Below are 18,292 nucleotides of genomic sequence, written 5' to 3'. Positions count from 1 at the left end.
CCCTGTTTATTTGTCAGAGGAAGAACATGTTCCAGCACATCTCAAATACTAAATCCACTCCAGAAAAGAATGCTAGAAAACAGCTTCCTTAGTTAATACATTATTTGGAAATGAAGAAATTTAAAACAAAGTCATGTTAATGGCCTCATAATATATAAAAACACTTGACAGTTATAATAACAAGTGATAAATCATTTTAAAATGAGGTTTTAGAAGTGGAATAATTTCAAACTCAATTCTATGTGGCCACCATCACCTTGATACCAAAACCAGACAAAATTACCAAAAAAGAAAATTACTGGCCAGTATCACTGATGAACATAGACACAAAAGTACTCAACAAAACACTAGCAAACCAAATCCAACAATATGTTAAAAAGATCATACACTGAGATCAATTGGGATTTATCCCAGGGATGCAAGGATTCAGTATATGCAAATCAATCAATATTATTGATTATACCATATTAACAAATTAAAGAATAAAAACCATATGATCATCTCAAAGGAGCAGAAAAAGCTTTTGACAAAATTCAACAAGCATTTATGATAAAAGCTCTCCAGAAAGTGGGCCTAAAGGGAACCTACACCAGCAAAATAAAAGCCATATATGACAAACTCACAGCAAACCTTATTCTCAATGGTGAAAAGCTGAAAACATTTGCTCTAAGATCAGCAACAAGCAAGGAGCTCCACTCTTACTTTTACTCAACATAGTCCTGGAAGTTCTTGCCATGACAAGGAAAGAAAAAATAAATAATAGGAATCCAAAGTGGAAAGAAGAAGACGTTATCTTTGCAGATAGCATGATATTATACGGAGGAAATCCTAACGATGCCATCAGAAAACTACTAGGGCTAATGAATGAATTTAGTAAAGTATCAGGACACAAAATTAATATACAGAAAAATCTTGCATTCTTATACACTGCCAATGAAAGATCAGAAAGAGAAATTCAGGAAACAATCCCATTTACCATTGCAACAAAAATAATAAAATACCTAGGAATAAACCTACCTAAGGAGGCAAAAGACCTGTACATAGCAAACTATAAGACACAGATGAAAGAATTCAAAGATGACATGAACAGATGGAGAAATAGGCCATGTTCTTGGAGTGGAAGAATATTGTAAAAATGACCACTACCCAAAGCTATCTACAGATTCAATGCAATCCCTATCAAACAACCAATGGCATTTTTCACAGAACTAAAACCAAAAAATTTACAATTTGCATGGAAACACAGAAGTCTCCAAATAGCCAAATGAGTCTTAAGACAAATGGAGCTGGAGAAATCAGGCTCCCTGACTTCAGACTATACTACAAAGCTACAGTAGTCAAGAGAGTACAGTACTGGCACAAAAATAGAAATATAGATCAATACAACATGATAGAAAGCCCAGAGATAAACTCACACACCTGTGGCCACCTGATCTAAGACAAAGGAGGCAAGAGTGTACCCGGGAGAAAACACAACGACTTCAATAAGTGGTCCTGGGGAAACTGGAAAGCTACATGTCAGAGAACGAGCTCAGAACATTCCCTACCACCATGTTGTTTTCTGTTTCAGTCCCTCAGTCGTGTCTGACTCTTTTGTGACCCCATGGACTGTAGCATGCCAGGTTCCTCTGTCCATGGGATTTCCCAGGCAAGAATGTTGGAGTGGGTTGCCATTTCCTTCTCCAGGGAATCTTCCCAGCCCAAAGATCACATGCACAACTCCTACTTGGCAGGTAACTTCTTTATCACTGAGCCACATGAAATGCCTCCCCAATACCATACATAGAAATAAATTCAAAATGGATTAAAGCCTTGAATTTAAGGCCAGATGCTATAAAACCCATAGAGGAAAACATAGGCAGAACACTTTTTGACATAAATCACAGCAAGATCTTTTTTGACCCACCTCCTAGAGTAATAAAAACAAAAATTAATGAATGGGACCTAATTAAATTTAAAAGCTTTTGCACAGCAAAGGAAACCATAAACAAGATGAAAATACAACCCTCAGAATGGGAGAAAATATTTGCAAACAAAGCAAATGACAAAGGATTAATCTCATAAATATACAAGCAGTTCATGCAACTCAATATCAAAAAAACAACCCAAATGAAAGATGGGCAAAAGATCTAGATATATATTCCTCCAAAGACATAGAGATGGTCAACAAACACAGCAAAAGATTCTCAACATCACTAATTATCAGAGAAATGCAAATCAAAACTACAATGAGGTATCACCTCACACTGGTCAGAATGGCCAAAATAAAAAAATCTACAAACAATAAATGCAGGAGAGGGCATGGGGAAAAGTGTTGGTGGGAGTATAAATTGATGCAGTCATTATGGAAAACAATATGAAGTTTTGTCAAAAAAATAAAAATAGAACTACCATTTGACCCAGCAATCCCGCTCCTGGGCATATGCCCAAAGAAAACCATAATTCAAGAAGATAGACGAGCTCTCATGTTCACTGCAACATTACTTACAATAACTAGGACATGGAAGCAACATAAATGTCCATCATCAGAGGAATGGATAAAGAACATATAGTACACATATACTATGGAATATTACTCAGCCATAAAAAGGAACATAATTGGTCATTTGTAGAGACATGGATAGACCTAGAGAATGTCATGAAGAGAGAAGTCAGAAAGAGAAAAACAAATATTGTATATTAGCACATATCTGTGGAATCTAGAAAAATGGTATAGATGATCAATCCCATTTGCAAAGTAGAAATAAAGACAGATGTAGAGACCAAATGTATGGCTACCAAGGGAAAGGCAGGGGGAGGAATGAGCAGACTGGGATTGACACATATACACTATTGATACCATGTATAAAATAGATAACTAATGAGGACTTGTTGTAGAGCACAGGGAACTCTAGTTAGTGTACTGAGGGGAACTGAATTGGAAGGAAGTCCAGAGGGACAGGATATATGTATATGTATGGCTGATTCATTTTGCTGGGCAGTAGAGCCTAATATAACATTGTATACTCTGATAAAAATTAATCTAAAAAATAAAATAATTGAGTTTTTAAACACAATTCAGTGATTAAGACAGCACACAGGCAAAAATTTTAGTAAGAATATAGCTGATAAAAACAGTGTAATTAATAAGTGTAATCTAATAAACACATATAGAACACATACCCAGTGACTAGAAAATGCATATTGTTTTCAAGCACCATTGAAACATTTGCAAAAAATTGACTATATACTAGGCCAAAAGCAAGGTTCAAGAGATACCAAAGAATCTATATCATATAGATCATCTCCTCTGGCTATAATGCAGTTGTTAGAAATTATTTATGAAAATATGACTTTAAAAAAGCTCACCTAAAAAAGATGGTTAATTTACATGATTTAAAATATACATTTACAAATAACTCATAGTTTAAAGAAATCAATTAAATTTTTCAAGATTTACAACTGAATGGAAGCAAAACTATTAAATACCAAAACATATAAAATGTAGCTAATATACTACTGAAGAGGAATTTATAATTTTAAATAAATATGTTAGGAAAAGAATAAAGATGCCCAAGTTAATAAGCTAAGCTTTCAACTCTTAAGCAATTAGAAAAAGAGTCAATGAAAGAAGGAAAGAATAAAGAGCAGAAACCAATGAAACAAAAATTAAAGATACATCTTCCCTACTATATCTTTATTTTGTATTTAATTCCTTTCTGCTGTAGGCCTAGATGGTTTACTCCCTAAATAATAGAGTAATAACTCTGATACCAAAACAAGAAAGAAAAGTAAGTCTATCTCACTCAAAAATATAGATGTAAATATTAGCAACCTAAATCCAGCCAACATAACATCAGTGTATATCATAACCTAGTGGGCTTATCCCAGAAATACAGGGGTGATTTAATGTTAGAAAGTTACTTATTGAAATTGACCATAACAACATGATTATGTTACTATATGAAGAAAGATTATTTGTTAAAATTCAATATCAATTAATGGCAAAAAAAATCAACCTAACATAGAACAGAACATTTGTCATGTACTCAACCTCAGTTTCAAAATTAACATAAATGGAGAAGAGTCAATAAGAGACAAGATAATTTTGAAATGGAACTGAATGTGGGAGACATTCAATGAGATTCAGCAGATTCTAGGTGAACCATGATGTGGTTTTGGTGAAAGATATAAACCAAAATGCATTAGAACAATTCTTCCCTTGAAAGAAAACTTGATACTCAACAGAGGTGACATACTAACTCACTGGGGAAAAGACAACTCATCCAAATGAGTACAGGAGAGCCACTGGCCTTCCATAATGGAAACATTGATTAATAAATCTCAACTGAACCTCATGTAAAAAATCATTTCTAGCAGTTTTAGGGTCTTTTAAAAGAAACTTTAAAATAGATATTTGAAGAAAATACACAGTAATAGCTTTATAATCTTAAAACAGATGGGTTCTTAAGTAACGCATATATATTTAATGGTAATAAAATTGAAAACTTATATACAATAAGGACATGAACATAAGAATCAATAAGCCACAAGAAAGGAAGATGATCATGACACACATAACCAAATGAAGATTAATATTCAGAATATAAGAATGAGATTTTAATAGAAAAACAGGCAATAATATGAGTGAACAATTCCTAGAATGGCTTATCATTATATAAATGCTGTTCAATATAAATTGTAATCAGGGAAATATAAAGTAAAACAACAAAACATATTTTCATACCCATTAACTTTTTTTCATTGAAAGCTTAACAAAACCAAGGGTTGGCAAGTTGTAGAGCAATGGGAATTCTCATTACTGATAATGAAAATATTTACTGATTTAGACAGAAGATGGCAACATTTAGTAAAGTGCAAGGCACAGAAATCCATGACCCAGCAAGTTGTTCCCAGATTTATATCATAAAGAAACTTTCACATATGTCCAGGAAAAATGTTTAGGAACGTTCACTGCCAATCTTGAAACATTGAAATATCAGAAGCAACATAACCATCCATCAACAAAATAAGGGATAGATACAGTGTGCATTTACCTATAATGGAATTCCATATAATAGTTAAAAATGAATAAACCATCAACTTAATAAGTGTCAAAATATAATATTGGAGAGAAAAGCAAAATGAAGATTGGCATATCATGATTTCATTTGCATGAAATTTTAAAGCATGCACATACTATATATTGTTCACGAATCCACATGTATGTACTAAATTAGAAAATCATGCATGGAAATGATAATGGCAAATTGAGGATACTTACTGAAGGAGGAGAGGCAAATGGGATCTGAGAGTGATTAAAAAAAAAAAAGGGAGCTCTAGTTGTACCTATAATGTCTTGACTTTCTTTTCAAAAGATTTGATAAATACAAGATGTAGTGGATGTAATTTCTTCTCTGTATTTTTTCTATTTGCTTAAAATATATTGTGAGTTTTTAAAAGGAAGTTAGTAATATTTTCTCCAATACAAAAGTATGGCAGTCAATTGCATTAGAGGACAAGGCAGAATAAAATGAGAAGGTCCACATGCAAGTCTCCAGCATAGTCTAGTGCTTAATGTGCTAACATGTAACACATTTTCTGTGCTTGGGAGAGGTGAGACTTCCCCAGTTTGGACTGAGAGGAATGAGCCATGGATCCCAGTGCTATGAGAGAAGGGAGAGAAATTACAACTTTTTCCTATCCCTACATTCCTGCCTTGCTGCTCCAAATTCCTTTCCTTCCATCTCTTCTTCCCCTCTAAAGTGGCATGGAAAACCACAACCCTCTAACGTTAAGGGAGAAAAGTTAGCTAATCATATGACTGTCTCTGCCATCCCACCAGCAGACTTCCTCCAAGCTATGGGGGACCTCCTTTTATTAGAGGAAAACAAAATTCCACGGTATGTATAACTAATCAAATACCAGGAACTTTCCTCTAGTTTGAGACATTGGACTATTAATAGAAATTCAAGCACATAGGAAAGTTCTACCACAGTTATTTGGCCAGCAAATTATTGAGTCTTAAAGGAGAACAAAAGAGAATTGTATTAACAATGTTTATCAACTTGTATTAGTTTATAAGTACTTAAATTATATTTAATAAAATAGTATTTAACTCATTTCTTATGTTCTTGAATATATTCCTATATTTTCAGTATTATTTCTAATATAGTGATAGTTTCTCATAATAGATTGCATTATTGGATTGCGGCTCTCTATTAACAGAATTCTCGCTGTATAATTACAGAATGCTGCTTATGATTGGTTCAGAAATTCTACATACCTGGATGTAAAGGAAAATTGAAACTTTTAAGTATTAAATTTTCCAAAGCAAGATATAATTTAAGAATTACTTGATTTTGAATTGTTTTAATATGGTAAAATTCTAACAATCCAAATGGATATAAAATGAGAGGTGGTACTCTTTCCCATACATTGTCCCCCAGGCCCCCTCCCCCAAAGCAGCCATTGTTACAAATATTCCAAATGTTTGTGTAAGGTACTTTATAAATGGACAAACATGCTTCAAAAAGGACTTATTTTAAAAGTCCAAAAAATAAATAAATGAATAAAAATAGAAAGTCCGTTCCATAAGAAGGGTATTTCAAAATGTTTATATTCTTAATTTGACTTAGCATATTTAATGCTTTTCTATTTGAGGCCAAATAGTACAGAATCTTCAAGCCTGGCATCAGTCACACAGAAGCAAGATTTAAAGGAACCATGATAAAGGTGGCACAATAAATAATTGTCCATTAAACTCTTTGTAGAAAAGTCAGGAAAGAACAGAGTGTCCATGCAGTAAGTTTTGAAACTTGAGTCTGCTACCAATTACACATAAACAATTAAGTGACACATATGACTATCTTGAGTTGTGATGTATCATGTAAGAATATCAAAATATTTAGGAAATTGTTTTGTCCACAACTGAATGGAATCTTAAAAAGAACTAATAATACAAAATGATATCTAAATTGCTGCTTTCTTAACCATCCTAAACTTTAGCCAGATCTGAAATGTTGCAAGAGGCTGCCCAATTAATCTGTTTTGCATCCTTGCTAAAATGTTATCAGAAGTAGTTTGAGACAGAAGTCTCAAGAGAGAACATGTGATGTCAAATTATAGCTCATATTAACTTATTACTTTTCAACTCAATATATTTAGTATTTCCCATAGGTATAAAATATTTCTCATATTTTTTTTGAAATTTTTATTTGGGATTGATTTGTAAGAAACATGTCACCTCTGTCTTTTAGGCTCTTCTAACATATAGGAGTGACCCAACCATGAGAAAAATGTTGAATCATCTGTATTTCTATATCATGCCTGTGTTTAACGTTGATGGATACCATTTTAGCTGGACCAATGTAAGTCACTTGCCTATCCAACTGAAAAAACTATGGAAAATTGTCCTAAAGTAGGAAGGATGTTTGGTGGGCTGCCAGCCTAGTACTTCCAGAGCTCTGAAAGATTTCCACTCCCTTCCCCAGCACAGCATCAACCTTCTGATTTTGTTTATATATGTTTGTCTTTTGCATAAGATTTCATGTTTAAAAAAAGATGTCTCCTTCCAAATAAATTATGAAAAATCACTTATCTAGTCCAGCTTATTCAATTGTGCCTGTGAAGAAATGAGGCCAAGAGAAACTAAGAGAGAAGTCTGTGACAGGAATTGGAGCATGAACCTGGGTCTCCAATGCTCATCTTGTCCTCTTCTCATTCCATGGACTTGTTTATTCCTGGAGGAAATCCCCTGCCCCTCACTGTTGTGATTCATTCACTGAAGAACTACTAAAATGCATGGGGATAACCTCTTAAGTGTTTATTCTGCACCTCTTTTCTTTTAATTACATCTAGGATCGATTTTGGAGAAAAACAAGGTCAAGGAACTCAAGGTTTCGCTGCCGTGGAGTGGATGCCAATCGAAACTGGAGAGTGAAATGGTGTGGTATGTTGGGGACTAATTGGGATCCGGATTCAGAGGTATCAATTAGGCTCTGATGTAACATTGATGTCTTTGTGTATGTGAAAACCTCCTATGTTATGCACTGTAGCTGTAATTCACAAAAGAAAATGAAAGCATTTTCATAAAGGATTCAAATCTGGCAACCTCATCCTGAAAATTGAAAATTTAAACACAGACTTAAAAGCAGAAAACAGGAATATTTGCCATTCAGAAACTAAAACAGGAAATGTGGCTTGTGGTATAAACCTAGTCAACGTAATTTATCCTTTCACTGAGAGTAATGCTGATCCTGTCTTCATCTGTCTATGGTGATCACAGCTGCCAAATCCTTGTCTAGAATCTACCAACCTGCCAATCATACACTGATTGGGCACTCATTTGGCAAATATATTTCCACTACATTCCATGTTTCATGACAGTAACCTTTTAAATAAGGAGAGGATGTCATTTTAAGAAAGGAAACTCTTGTGGCAAAATAAAGAAGCAGGTAGATAGCAAAAGAGAGAAACAGAAAATTTGCCACAGCTAGTGTAGAAGAGGCAAAACTTGACCTCATCCGATCTTGGGTTTTCAGCTGGGGCTCTTAAACAGAGAGATTAACAAGAGAAAAACAGTTTATTAATGGGCTCTGAACATGATACACAGGAGAAAGCTCATGAAAAGTAACTCCAAGTTGCAACTTAGAACACCAACTTATACAGAGTCTTCAACAAAAAGCAATAAACTTGTAGAGAAACAATAGGACAAAGGAAAACAATTTTAAGTTTCCAAGGGCAGCCAACTGTGGGAAATAATTATACGAGAGGAAACTCAAGAAGGAAGGTTTGTTTGCAGATTCCTCTGGTGCTGTCTCTGGGCTAAAGGTCTGTCTCCAGTAGGAGAATTTATATCCTGTCTTTAGGCAGAAAAGGGGAAGGTGAACAGAACTTCTCCTACATATGCTGCTGCTCAATTGCCTTGGACTCAAATTAATTTTTATGTCAAAGAAGCATATTTGGGGGCAAGCGACATATTCTGGTTTACTTTGCTAGTTATCCTAGTTGGCAACAGCGGGGAGGGAAACAAGTGTAAGCCACATGCAGTTGTAAAGAGCTACCCTTTCTCAGAGTCCTTCCCTAGCGCCCTCAAAATACAGACCAGAGCGTTGTGCAATAGTATGTCTCACGAGAGTCTCTTAGAAATGAAGCTCATCACAGGCTTTCCTTCTGTGAGGCTTTGGTTCGGTACCAGATGCCCCTCCTCCCATCTCCACCAGCATCAGGCAGGATAACTGGGTGTGCTTGAGACCCCTTCCACAGAACCTTCTTTAATCCACTAGAACTGGCAAATCAGAATATGGTAAAGCAGAAAGAATATGATTTGGAATATCACAGATAGATGGCTTCCCTGGTGGCTCAGACGGAAAAGAATTTGCCTGCAATGCAGGAGACACAGTTTGATCCCTGGGTCAGGAAGATCCCCTAGAGAAGGAAATGGCAACCCAATCCAGTATTCTTGCCTAGAGAATCCCATGGACAGAGGAGCCTGGCAGGCTACAGTCCATGGGGTTGCAAAGAATCGATTGACTGAGCGACTAAACACTTTCACTTCACTTTCACGGTTTCATTCTACTATTGTTAGCAGACTGATTTGGGTGATTTTCTCCAATCTATGCCAAAGCCTTCGACTGTGTGGAAAATTCTGAAAGAGATGGGAATACCAGACCACCTGACCTGCCTCTTGAGAAACCTGTATGCAGGTCAGGAAGCAACAGTTAGAACTGGACATGGAACAGACTGGTTCCAAATAGGAAAAGGAGTATGTCAAGGCTGTATATTGTCACCCTGCTTATTTAACTTATATGCAGAGTACATCATGAGAAACGCTGGAATAGAAGCACAAGCTGGAATCAAGATTGCTGGGAGAAATATCAATAACCTCAGATATGCAGATGACACCACCCTTATGGCAGAAAGTGAAGAGGAACTGAAAAGCCTCTTGATGAAAGTGAAAGAGGAGAGTGAAAAAGTTGGCTTAAAGCTCAACATTCAGAAAACTAAGATCATGGCATCTGGTCCCATCACCTCATGGGAAATAGATGGGGAGACAGTGGAAACAGTGTCAGACTTTATTTTTTTGGGCTCCAAAATCACTGTAGATGGTGACTGCAGCCATGAAATTAAAAGACGCTTACTCCTTGGAAGGAAAGTTATGACCAACCTAGATGGCATATTTAAAAGCAGAGACATTACTTTGCCAACAAAGGTCCGTCTGGTCAAGGCTATGGTTTTTCCAGTGGTCATGTATGGGTGTGAGAGTTGGAGTGTGAAGAAAGCTGAGTGCCAAAAAATTGATGCTTTTGAACTGTGGTGTTGGAGAAGACTCTTGAGAGTCCCTTGGACTGCAAGGAGATCAAACCAGTCCCTCCTAAAGGAGATCAGTCCTGGGTGTTCATTGGAAGGACTGATGCTGAAGCTGAAAATCCAATACTTTGGCCACCTCATGCGAAGAGTTGACTCGTTGGAAAAGAGCCTGATGCTGGGAGGGACTGGGGGCAGGAGGAGAAGGGGACGACAGAGGATGAGATGGCTGGATGGCATCACCAACTCGATGCGCATGAGTTTGAGTAAACTCCAGGAGTTTGTGTTGGACAGGGAGGCCTGGAGTGCTACGATTCATGGGGTCACAAAGAGTCAGACACGACTGAGCAACTGAACTGAACTGATGTGTAAAATAGATAACTAGTGGGAAACTGCCATATAGCACAGGGAACTCAGCTTGGTGCTCTGTGATGACCTAGAGGGGTGGGATGGGAGTATGAGAGGGAGGCTCAAGAAGGAAGGAATATATGTATACATATAGCTGCCTTGCCGGAGAAGGCAATGGCAACCTACTCCAGTACTCTTGCCTGGAAAATCCCATGGATGGAGGAGCCTGGTAGGCTGCAGTGCATGGGGTCGCTGGGAGTCGGACACGACTGAGAGACTTCACTTTCACTTTTCACTTTCATGCATTGGAGAAGGAAATGGCAACCCGCTCCAGTATTCTTGCCTGGAGAATCCCAGGGACGGGGGAGCCTTGTGGACTGCCGTCTAGGGGTCGCACAGAGTCAGACACGACTGAAGCGACTTAGCAGCAGCAGCAGGAGCCTTGCAATATATATATGTATTCATATATTCACATTGTTGTATAGCAGAAACTAACAACATTGTTAAGCAAATATACTTCATTTTTTTAGGATGGCTATAATAAAAAAAAAAAGCATAGCAAATATTAGTGAGGATATGGAAAAACTGGAACACTCAATCCTTGATGGTGGGAATGTAAATGATGTGGCCACTTTGGAAAAAATGTTTTAATAGTTTCTCAAAAGTTAAACACAGAGTAGCCATATGACCTAGCAATTCTGCTCCTAGGTATATACCCATGAGAAATGAAAACACACGTCCATAAAATAACTCATACATGAATGCTACATGAAATAAACTAGTTACAAAATAACAAATATTGTATGATTCCATTTATATATATAAATGTCCAGAATAGAGAAACCCATAGACAGTAGATAAGTGGTTGCCAAGGGTGAGAGGGAGGGGGTAGTGACTATAATGGGTAAGGGCTTTTTGGGGGAGATGATGAAAATGTTTTTTAATTAGATAGTGGTGATGATCATGAATGTACTAAAATTCATTTAACTGTATACTTCAAAAGAGTGGATTTTATGGGATGTAATTATAGCTCAATAAAACTGTTACAAAGAATTTTAATTAGCATTTAGGATGAAATTAGGTAGTTACTAAAACATAACTACTCTTTTTAGAAGACTCCATTACCTAATATTGTAAATTACATGTCATATGGAGAAAACCACGTTTTGCAGGAGCCCAATCACATATGCATCTCTCCACATATGCCCTTCTCCTCCCAACACTCCCTCACTCTATCAAAATAAGAGGGGTATGTTTTGACGGGGCAAATATTTTGACAGATCACCCGAGATGAAAAGGAGAATTTCCACTTGGTGGTTGTTCCCAGCCAGTGCCTATGAAAGTACAAGAGAAGGTCACTGGGTGGCCTTCTGAGAATTTCTGCAGCTGAGAGTCCCTTGGATTCCAAGGGGATCCAACCAGTCCATCCTAAAGGAAATCAGTCCTGAATATTCATTAGAAGGACTTTGGCCACCTGATGCAAAGAACTGACTCATTTGAAAAGACCCTGATGCTGGGAAAGATTGAAGGCAGGAGGAGAAGGGGACTCCCAGGGACGGGGGAGCCTGGTGGGCTGCCGTCTATGGGGTCACACAGAATTGGAAACAACTGAAGTGACTTAGCAGCAGCAGCAGCAGTGTACAGAAAATGATATATTGTTTTATTTCTCTGATCATTCTTATGGGTAAATATGTAGGAACTTGAAGGTGGATGACAATATCTTAGTTTGTTTTTTAACATATTTTCCAACATTGTGCTTAGATATCTTTGTTGAAGCTTTTGAAAATGACATTACAAAGTTTAGAAACCTTTTATGAACAGCTCATCTTTGAAAATCAATGAAGAAAGTAGCATGAAGTGAGGCATGATGGACATGTCAGAATTACTCCCTTGATTCCTGGGACACTGACCTCCTGATTTTTCATTTGGCACTGATTTTTTTTTTTTTTGGGGGGGGGGGGGGCCACTGATTTTTAAGCCCAGTAATTTTATTGTACTTGTTTCAGCAGGTAAGTCTCACATGCTGCTAAATCTTTGGGAGACTTCTAGTCTTGTGCTGGGCATGTGTGCTAAGTTGCTTCAGTCATTATCCTACTCCTTGCAACCCTAGGGACTGTAGCCCACCAGGCTCCTCTGTCCAAGGGGTTCTCCAGAAAGAATACTGGAGTAGGTTGTCATGCCCTCCTCCAAGGGATCTTCCCGACCCAGAGATCAAACTCACATCTCCAGCATTGGCAAGCAGGTTCTTTACCACTAGCACTACCTGGGAAGCCCATGCTGGGCATATGAGTGAGGATTTTAAGGTTTTTATCAACTTACTCTTGTTCCTTTATGCTGGCTGCTCTTCAGCATTATTGGATTTCTGAGTTCACTAGACACAAACTACATCTCTCTGATCATTCTCCTCCAGCTGTTATCATTTGCATTTGATAAGTCATGTAATTTTTTATTTTCACAAATTTCATGCATATCTAATCGCTTTGAATTTTTGGGTCCTCATTACTGTTTTTAACATGACATAAGCTATTACAGCATTACTGGCTTCCTTCTGGATCACTAATGTTCTTTCCCTTGTTTTCAGATTCCTGTTTCTTTTCTGTCTATATGCTTATTTTTAATGAAAACTCCTTTTGAAGTAACTTTTCTATTACTAAAGCTATCTCTTTTGAATGCTATTCTTACATGCAGAAATAGGAAAACAATGATTTTCTTTTTATCTACCACTTTTTATAATTGAAAAGCTGTGATGTACTGAATAATAACATGAAGCACATGGGCAGTCACCTTGCCTTCACACTGTCTTCTAGAACAGCACTCCCCAAATTACACAAAACAGCAGCATTCCCCAGCCATAAAAAATCCTAGAGAACTACATAACCCTAATGGTCCAGGAGAAGTTATTAAGTGTCTCCCACAAATAACTATCTTAGTCTATCCAGGCTGCCATAGCCTAATACAGTTGACCCTTGAACAACAGGGGTTTAGGGGTGCCAACCCTTCACACAGCTAAATGTCTGGGTACAACATACAGTCTGCCCTCTTTATCTTCGGCTCCTCCACATCAAAGATTCTGCCTCAGAGGATTCAACCAGCCAGGGATCATGGAGTGCTCTAGACTTACTATTGAAAAAAATCTGTCTATAAGTGAACCCATGCAATTCAAAAGCTGTGTTGCTCAAGGGTCAACTGTACCAGAGATGGAGTGGCTTACAAAAAACAAACATTTATTTCTCACAGTTCTAAAGGCTGGCAAGCGCAGGATCATGTTCCTAGCAGATCCATAGTTTATGAGGGCTTCCTGGTCCATAGGTAACAGCTTCTCACTGTCCTCACTTGGTGGAAGGCTCTAGAGAGTTCTCTGGGTTCTCTTTGATAAGGTCACTATCCATACATGAGTGCCCTACCCTCATAACCTAATTACATCCCAAAGGCCTCACCTCCTAACACTATCACATTGGGCATTAGGATTTCAACATATGAATTTGGGAGGAGGGGAACTACAAATATTTAAACCAGAGCAATAACTGATACTAATGATGGTAGTATTTTTATTCCTGGCTTTTTTAAGGAACCTCAGTACTGTTCTCCACAGTGGCTGTATCAATTTACATTCCTGCCAACAATGCAAGAGGGTTCCCTTTTCTCCACAACCTCTCCAGCGCTTACTGTTTGTTCGTTTTTTGATGATGGCCAGTAGTATTTCTAAGTTGTAAGAAAAAAAGACTTTATTTCACAGCCTAAGAAAAAAATACCAATTATATTTTATATAGTTGTCATCTCAGAGGTTATCAGATGAGTGACTAAATTCATTCATTCATTTATGCAACTACTATTTTCTGAGCTAGTTACTTAAAGAATAGCAATAAACGAAGTCAAGTGTCATACATGCTATGCAGAAACAAATGCCAGGAAAGTAATAGAGAGTGACAGGGTGAGGGTGGGTTAACTGTTTTAGGTGATATAGGGAAGGTGGTCTCATCTGATGAGACTTGAGAGTGAAGGAGGTCTGGGGAAAAAGCAGGTAGAGGGAACAACAATGTAAAATCTCTGAGTCAGGAGCATCTTTTAAGGAAGAGCAATGAGGGCTGCATGCCTGGAACTGAGAGAGTGAGGAGAAGGGAGAGACGGGTAGGAGATAACGTCAGAGAAGCAGACAGAGGGGAGATGGTGGAGGTCCAGCATCTTAGGAAGGGCTTGGGATGATGTTCTGAATGGGATGGGGGAAAAAAAGCACTGGAAAGTTGTGAATTGAGAAGTGACATGACCTAATGAAATTTGAAGATGATTATTCTGGTTTCTCTATATCAAACGGATTGTTGGGGGCAGGTATTGATTGCTGAAGGCAGATGTGTGTGCATGCTCAGTCATGTCTGACTCTTTGTGACCCCATGGACTGTAGCCCACCAGGCTCCTCTGTCCATGGAATTCTCCAGGCAAGAATACTGGAGTGGATTACTATTTCGTACTCCAGGAGTTCCTCCCAACCCAGGGATCGAACCTGTGTCTCTTGCCTCTCCTGCATTGGCAGGTGGATTCTGAATCACTGGGAAGAGTCCCACTGAATCACCTGGGAAGCCCTGTTGAAGGCAGATATTTGGATTCGAATTATATTGTGTTGGCCAAAAAGTTCATTTGGGTTTTTCTGTATGATGTCACAGAAAAACCCAAACAAACTTTTTGGCCAACCCAATACTTTTCCATTTAAAAACACTGCTTTTGAAATATAATTTAAGTCTGACCTAAGAATATTATTCCCATAGACAACCATGGCATACACCACAATGAATTCTAAATGTTAACATATCTTTATTATGTAAAGAACTAAGTGTTTGTTTAAGGAACCAAAGATAAGCAACCATGTGAGAAAAAAATATTTGCAGTATATAAAGCAGAGAAAGTTTTACTATCATTTTTACATAAACACTTCAGAATCAAACATTACATAGTAAAAAGTGATTTTAAGCGTCCACATAAAACATAAAGAAAAAGACTCTAGAGGCTGAGGTTTTAAAAACAGTTATAATTCATGAAGATAAAGCCATATGATAAAATGGGCAACCTCCTAGTAATCAAAGAACAATATTAAAGTAAAAGAAGATACCATGTAATCCATTAAATTATTCCCCAAATTGTTTGATGTGATAACCTAAACTGGAAACAAAGGTAAAATTGGGAAAGCATGTACCTCTGGGGGTTTTAGAAAGCAGTTTGATTACACATCCAGAATGCCATTCATTCCTCTGTTCACTCAAAAAAGCAAAGGTTACCACATGCATTCTTTTTGCCACACTAGGTTAGGCACCTAGCAAGTAGAGGTGAATCCTACAGTTTCCCTGTCCTCATGGTGTTTAAAAATCTTTGAGGTTGAAGCAGGAGAATAGAAGAGAGACAAAGGAGAAAGAGCGAAGGGCGGGGGGTGGGGAGGACAGAAGGAAAAAGGAACAAAATGTTATAGATATACATGATATGGGGTAGGGGTCCCCAACCTCCAGGATCTAATGCCTGATAATCTGAGGTGGGGCTGATGTAATAATAGAAATAAAGTGCACAGTAAATGTAATGTGCTTGAATCATTGCAAAACCACCCCCCGTACCCTGGTCCATGGAAGAATTATCTTCCACAAAACCAGTCCCTGGTGGCAAAGAGGTTGGGGACCACTGGTATAGAGACACATACACATATACGGATGATCCTCAACTTAGGATGGTTCAACTTACAATTTTCACCCTTACAATGGTGTGAAAGCAATACACATTTAGTGAAGGATATACTTCAAATTTTGAATGTTGATGTTTTCACGAGCCAGTGATGTGTGGTATGATGCTCTCCTATGATGTGCAGTGACAGTGGGTAGGTCAGCCACACAACTGATACTCTTGCAACCATTGTATACCCAGAAAACCAGTTTTTCACTTTCATTATTCAATAAATTACATGAGATCTTCAAAACTTATTATAAAATAGGCTTTGTGTTAGATGATTTTACCCAACTGTAGGCTAATGTAAGTGTTCTGAGCATATTCAAGGTGGGCTAGGCTACGTAGGCTACAATGCCCTGTAGTTTAGGTGTATTCAATGCATTGCAACTTAGAATATTTTCAATTTATGATGGGTTTAATGCCATCTGCATGTAACCTCATTGAAGTCTGGGAAGATCTGTATAGTAAGGCTATAAAGGAAAAAGGAAGCAGTGCTATTTGATGAAGTCAGAAAAATCTTCACAGAAGAGATAATAGCAGATTTAAATATTAAAAATACATTTGTCATCAGGTAGACTGAACTGTGGGGCAAAGGTAAACACAGCAAAGATTGAGAGTTTTAAGGGAATTCAGGTAGGGGAAACAGGTATGTTCTGGAGAAGAATAAATAAGCATGTAATGACATGTAAAAATAGATTTAATATCTTTGCACTATTAAAATAAAAATTATGATTTATGAAATGAAAAATTATCATCAGTTCTTAGGCTGTGGTTTTCATTTCTACCTTTCACAATATTTGAAGTTATTTTACAAGGTCATAAGTATAGTGAATTTGTAAGATTCTTGAGAAAAAATAAAAGATTTTTCAATTACATATTAATATAAATTGTAAAATAGTTTTTCATCAAAATAGAGTATAGAAGGTAATAAATTGCTCTGTTTGAAGTTTTTGTTAGATTTTAATAGCAATTCAGTTTCAAAAACAATCATGGTCAATACTGTCTCTCTCAATCCATTAAATCATTTATAAACATTTAATAATTCAAATTCCTTAATGTGAGTAAAGGAAAAAAAGTAGCTGTTTTCATGTGAGTCTTAAACTCATGAATATATAAATTACAGAGTTTTGTGCAGGAACATGAGAAAAGTCTATGTATGAAATTTTTTTTAAAAAAGAATATGCAACACGGTTAAGAATCTGCTTGCAATGCGGGAGACCTAGGTTTGATCCCTGGATTAGGAAGATCCCTGGAGGAGGGCATGGCAACCCACTCCAGTATTCTTGCCAGGAGAATCCCCATGGACAGAGGTGCTTGGCGGGCTATAGCCCATGGGATCACAAAGAGTCAGACACAACTAAACACATCATGCAACATAAAACAGGCTGGGATGTGCGCATCAGGTGACCCTGGGTGGCTAGGGCACAGGATGCTAGGACGACAGGTGAGAGATGAGGCAGGAGAAGGTCCCAGTGTACAGGTCATGAATGCTGAGAGTCAAGGCTGTGCTGGGCTCTATAGATTTTATTCTAGAAGCCGTGCCTTTCAAACTGAACCAAGGTTGTTATGTTTTAGATACACATCCCAGGGAAAGTCACCAAAAAGCCATAGCACCCCTTCAGGGCATATCAATTTCACTTGAAGATCTCAGAAGGGGAATTATTATTTTATGTTAGAACAAACACAAATACATAATTGAGTCAACCAGACAAGTCACATGAATTTTGAACGTAAAACAAAGATTTCAAAGAAGTCATGGACTTAGAGTCTATGTTGATTTTGCCTCCTTGGAGCATTTTGATGGAAAAGTTTGACCAACACTGGATAATTGGGGGCCTTTTAAGGGAAGGATCACTGGGAGCTTTTAAAGCTGGGAAGGAAATGACTGATCTCTGAGTGTCAGTTGAGCAGGAGTATCAGACAGAGGACCAGTCACAAAACTACAGTAGGACCATCA

At 37.5% G+C, this 18,292-nt stretch overlaps 1 protein-coding gene across 1 annotated transcript in view; it reads left to right on the top strand.

Moving 5' to 3' along the window:
- The window catches only part of CPA6 (carboxypeptidase A6), a 270,470-nt gene that overhangs the window by 221,668 nt on the left and 30,510 nt on the right, over positions 1-18,292 (top strand). Inside the window, exons 7-8 of the mRNA XM_043879914.1 lie at positions 7,239-7,349; positions 7,840-7,930. Of these exons, the coding sequence (XP_043735849.1) occupies positions 7,239-7,349; positions 7,840-7,930 (202 nt within the window). The remainder of the gene's footprint in view (positions 1-7,238; positions 7,350-7,839; positions 7,931-18,292) is intronic.

Source organism: Cervus elaphus, chromosome 21 (assembly GCF_910594005.1).
Source record: "Cervus elaphus chromosome 21, mCerEla1.1, whole genome shotgun sequence".
Taxonomy (NCBI): Eukaryota; Metazoa; Chordata; class Mammalia; order Artiodactyla; family Cervidae; genus Cervus; species Cervus elaphus.
The sequence above is the reverse complement of the archived record's forward strand: the minus strand, read 5'-3'. Positions and strand labels throughout refer to the sequence as shown.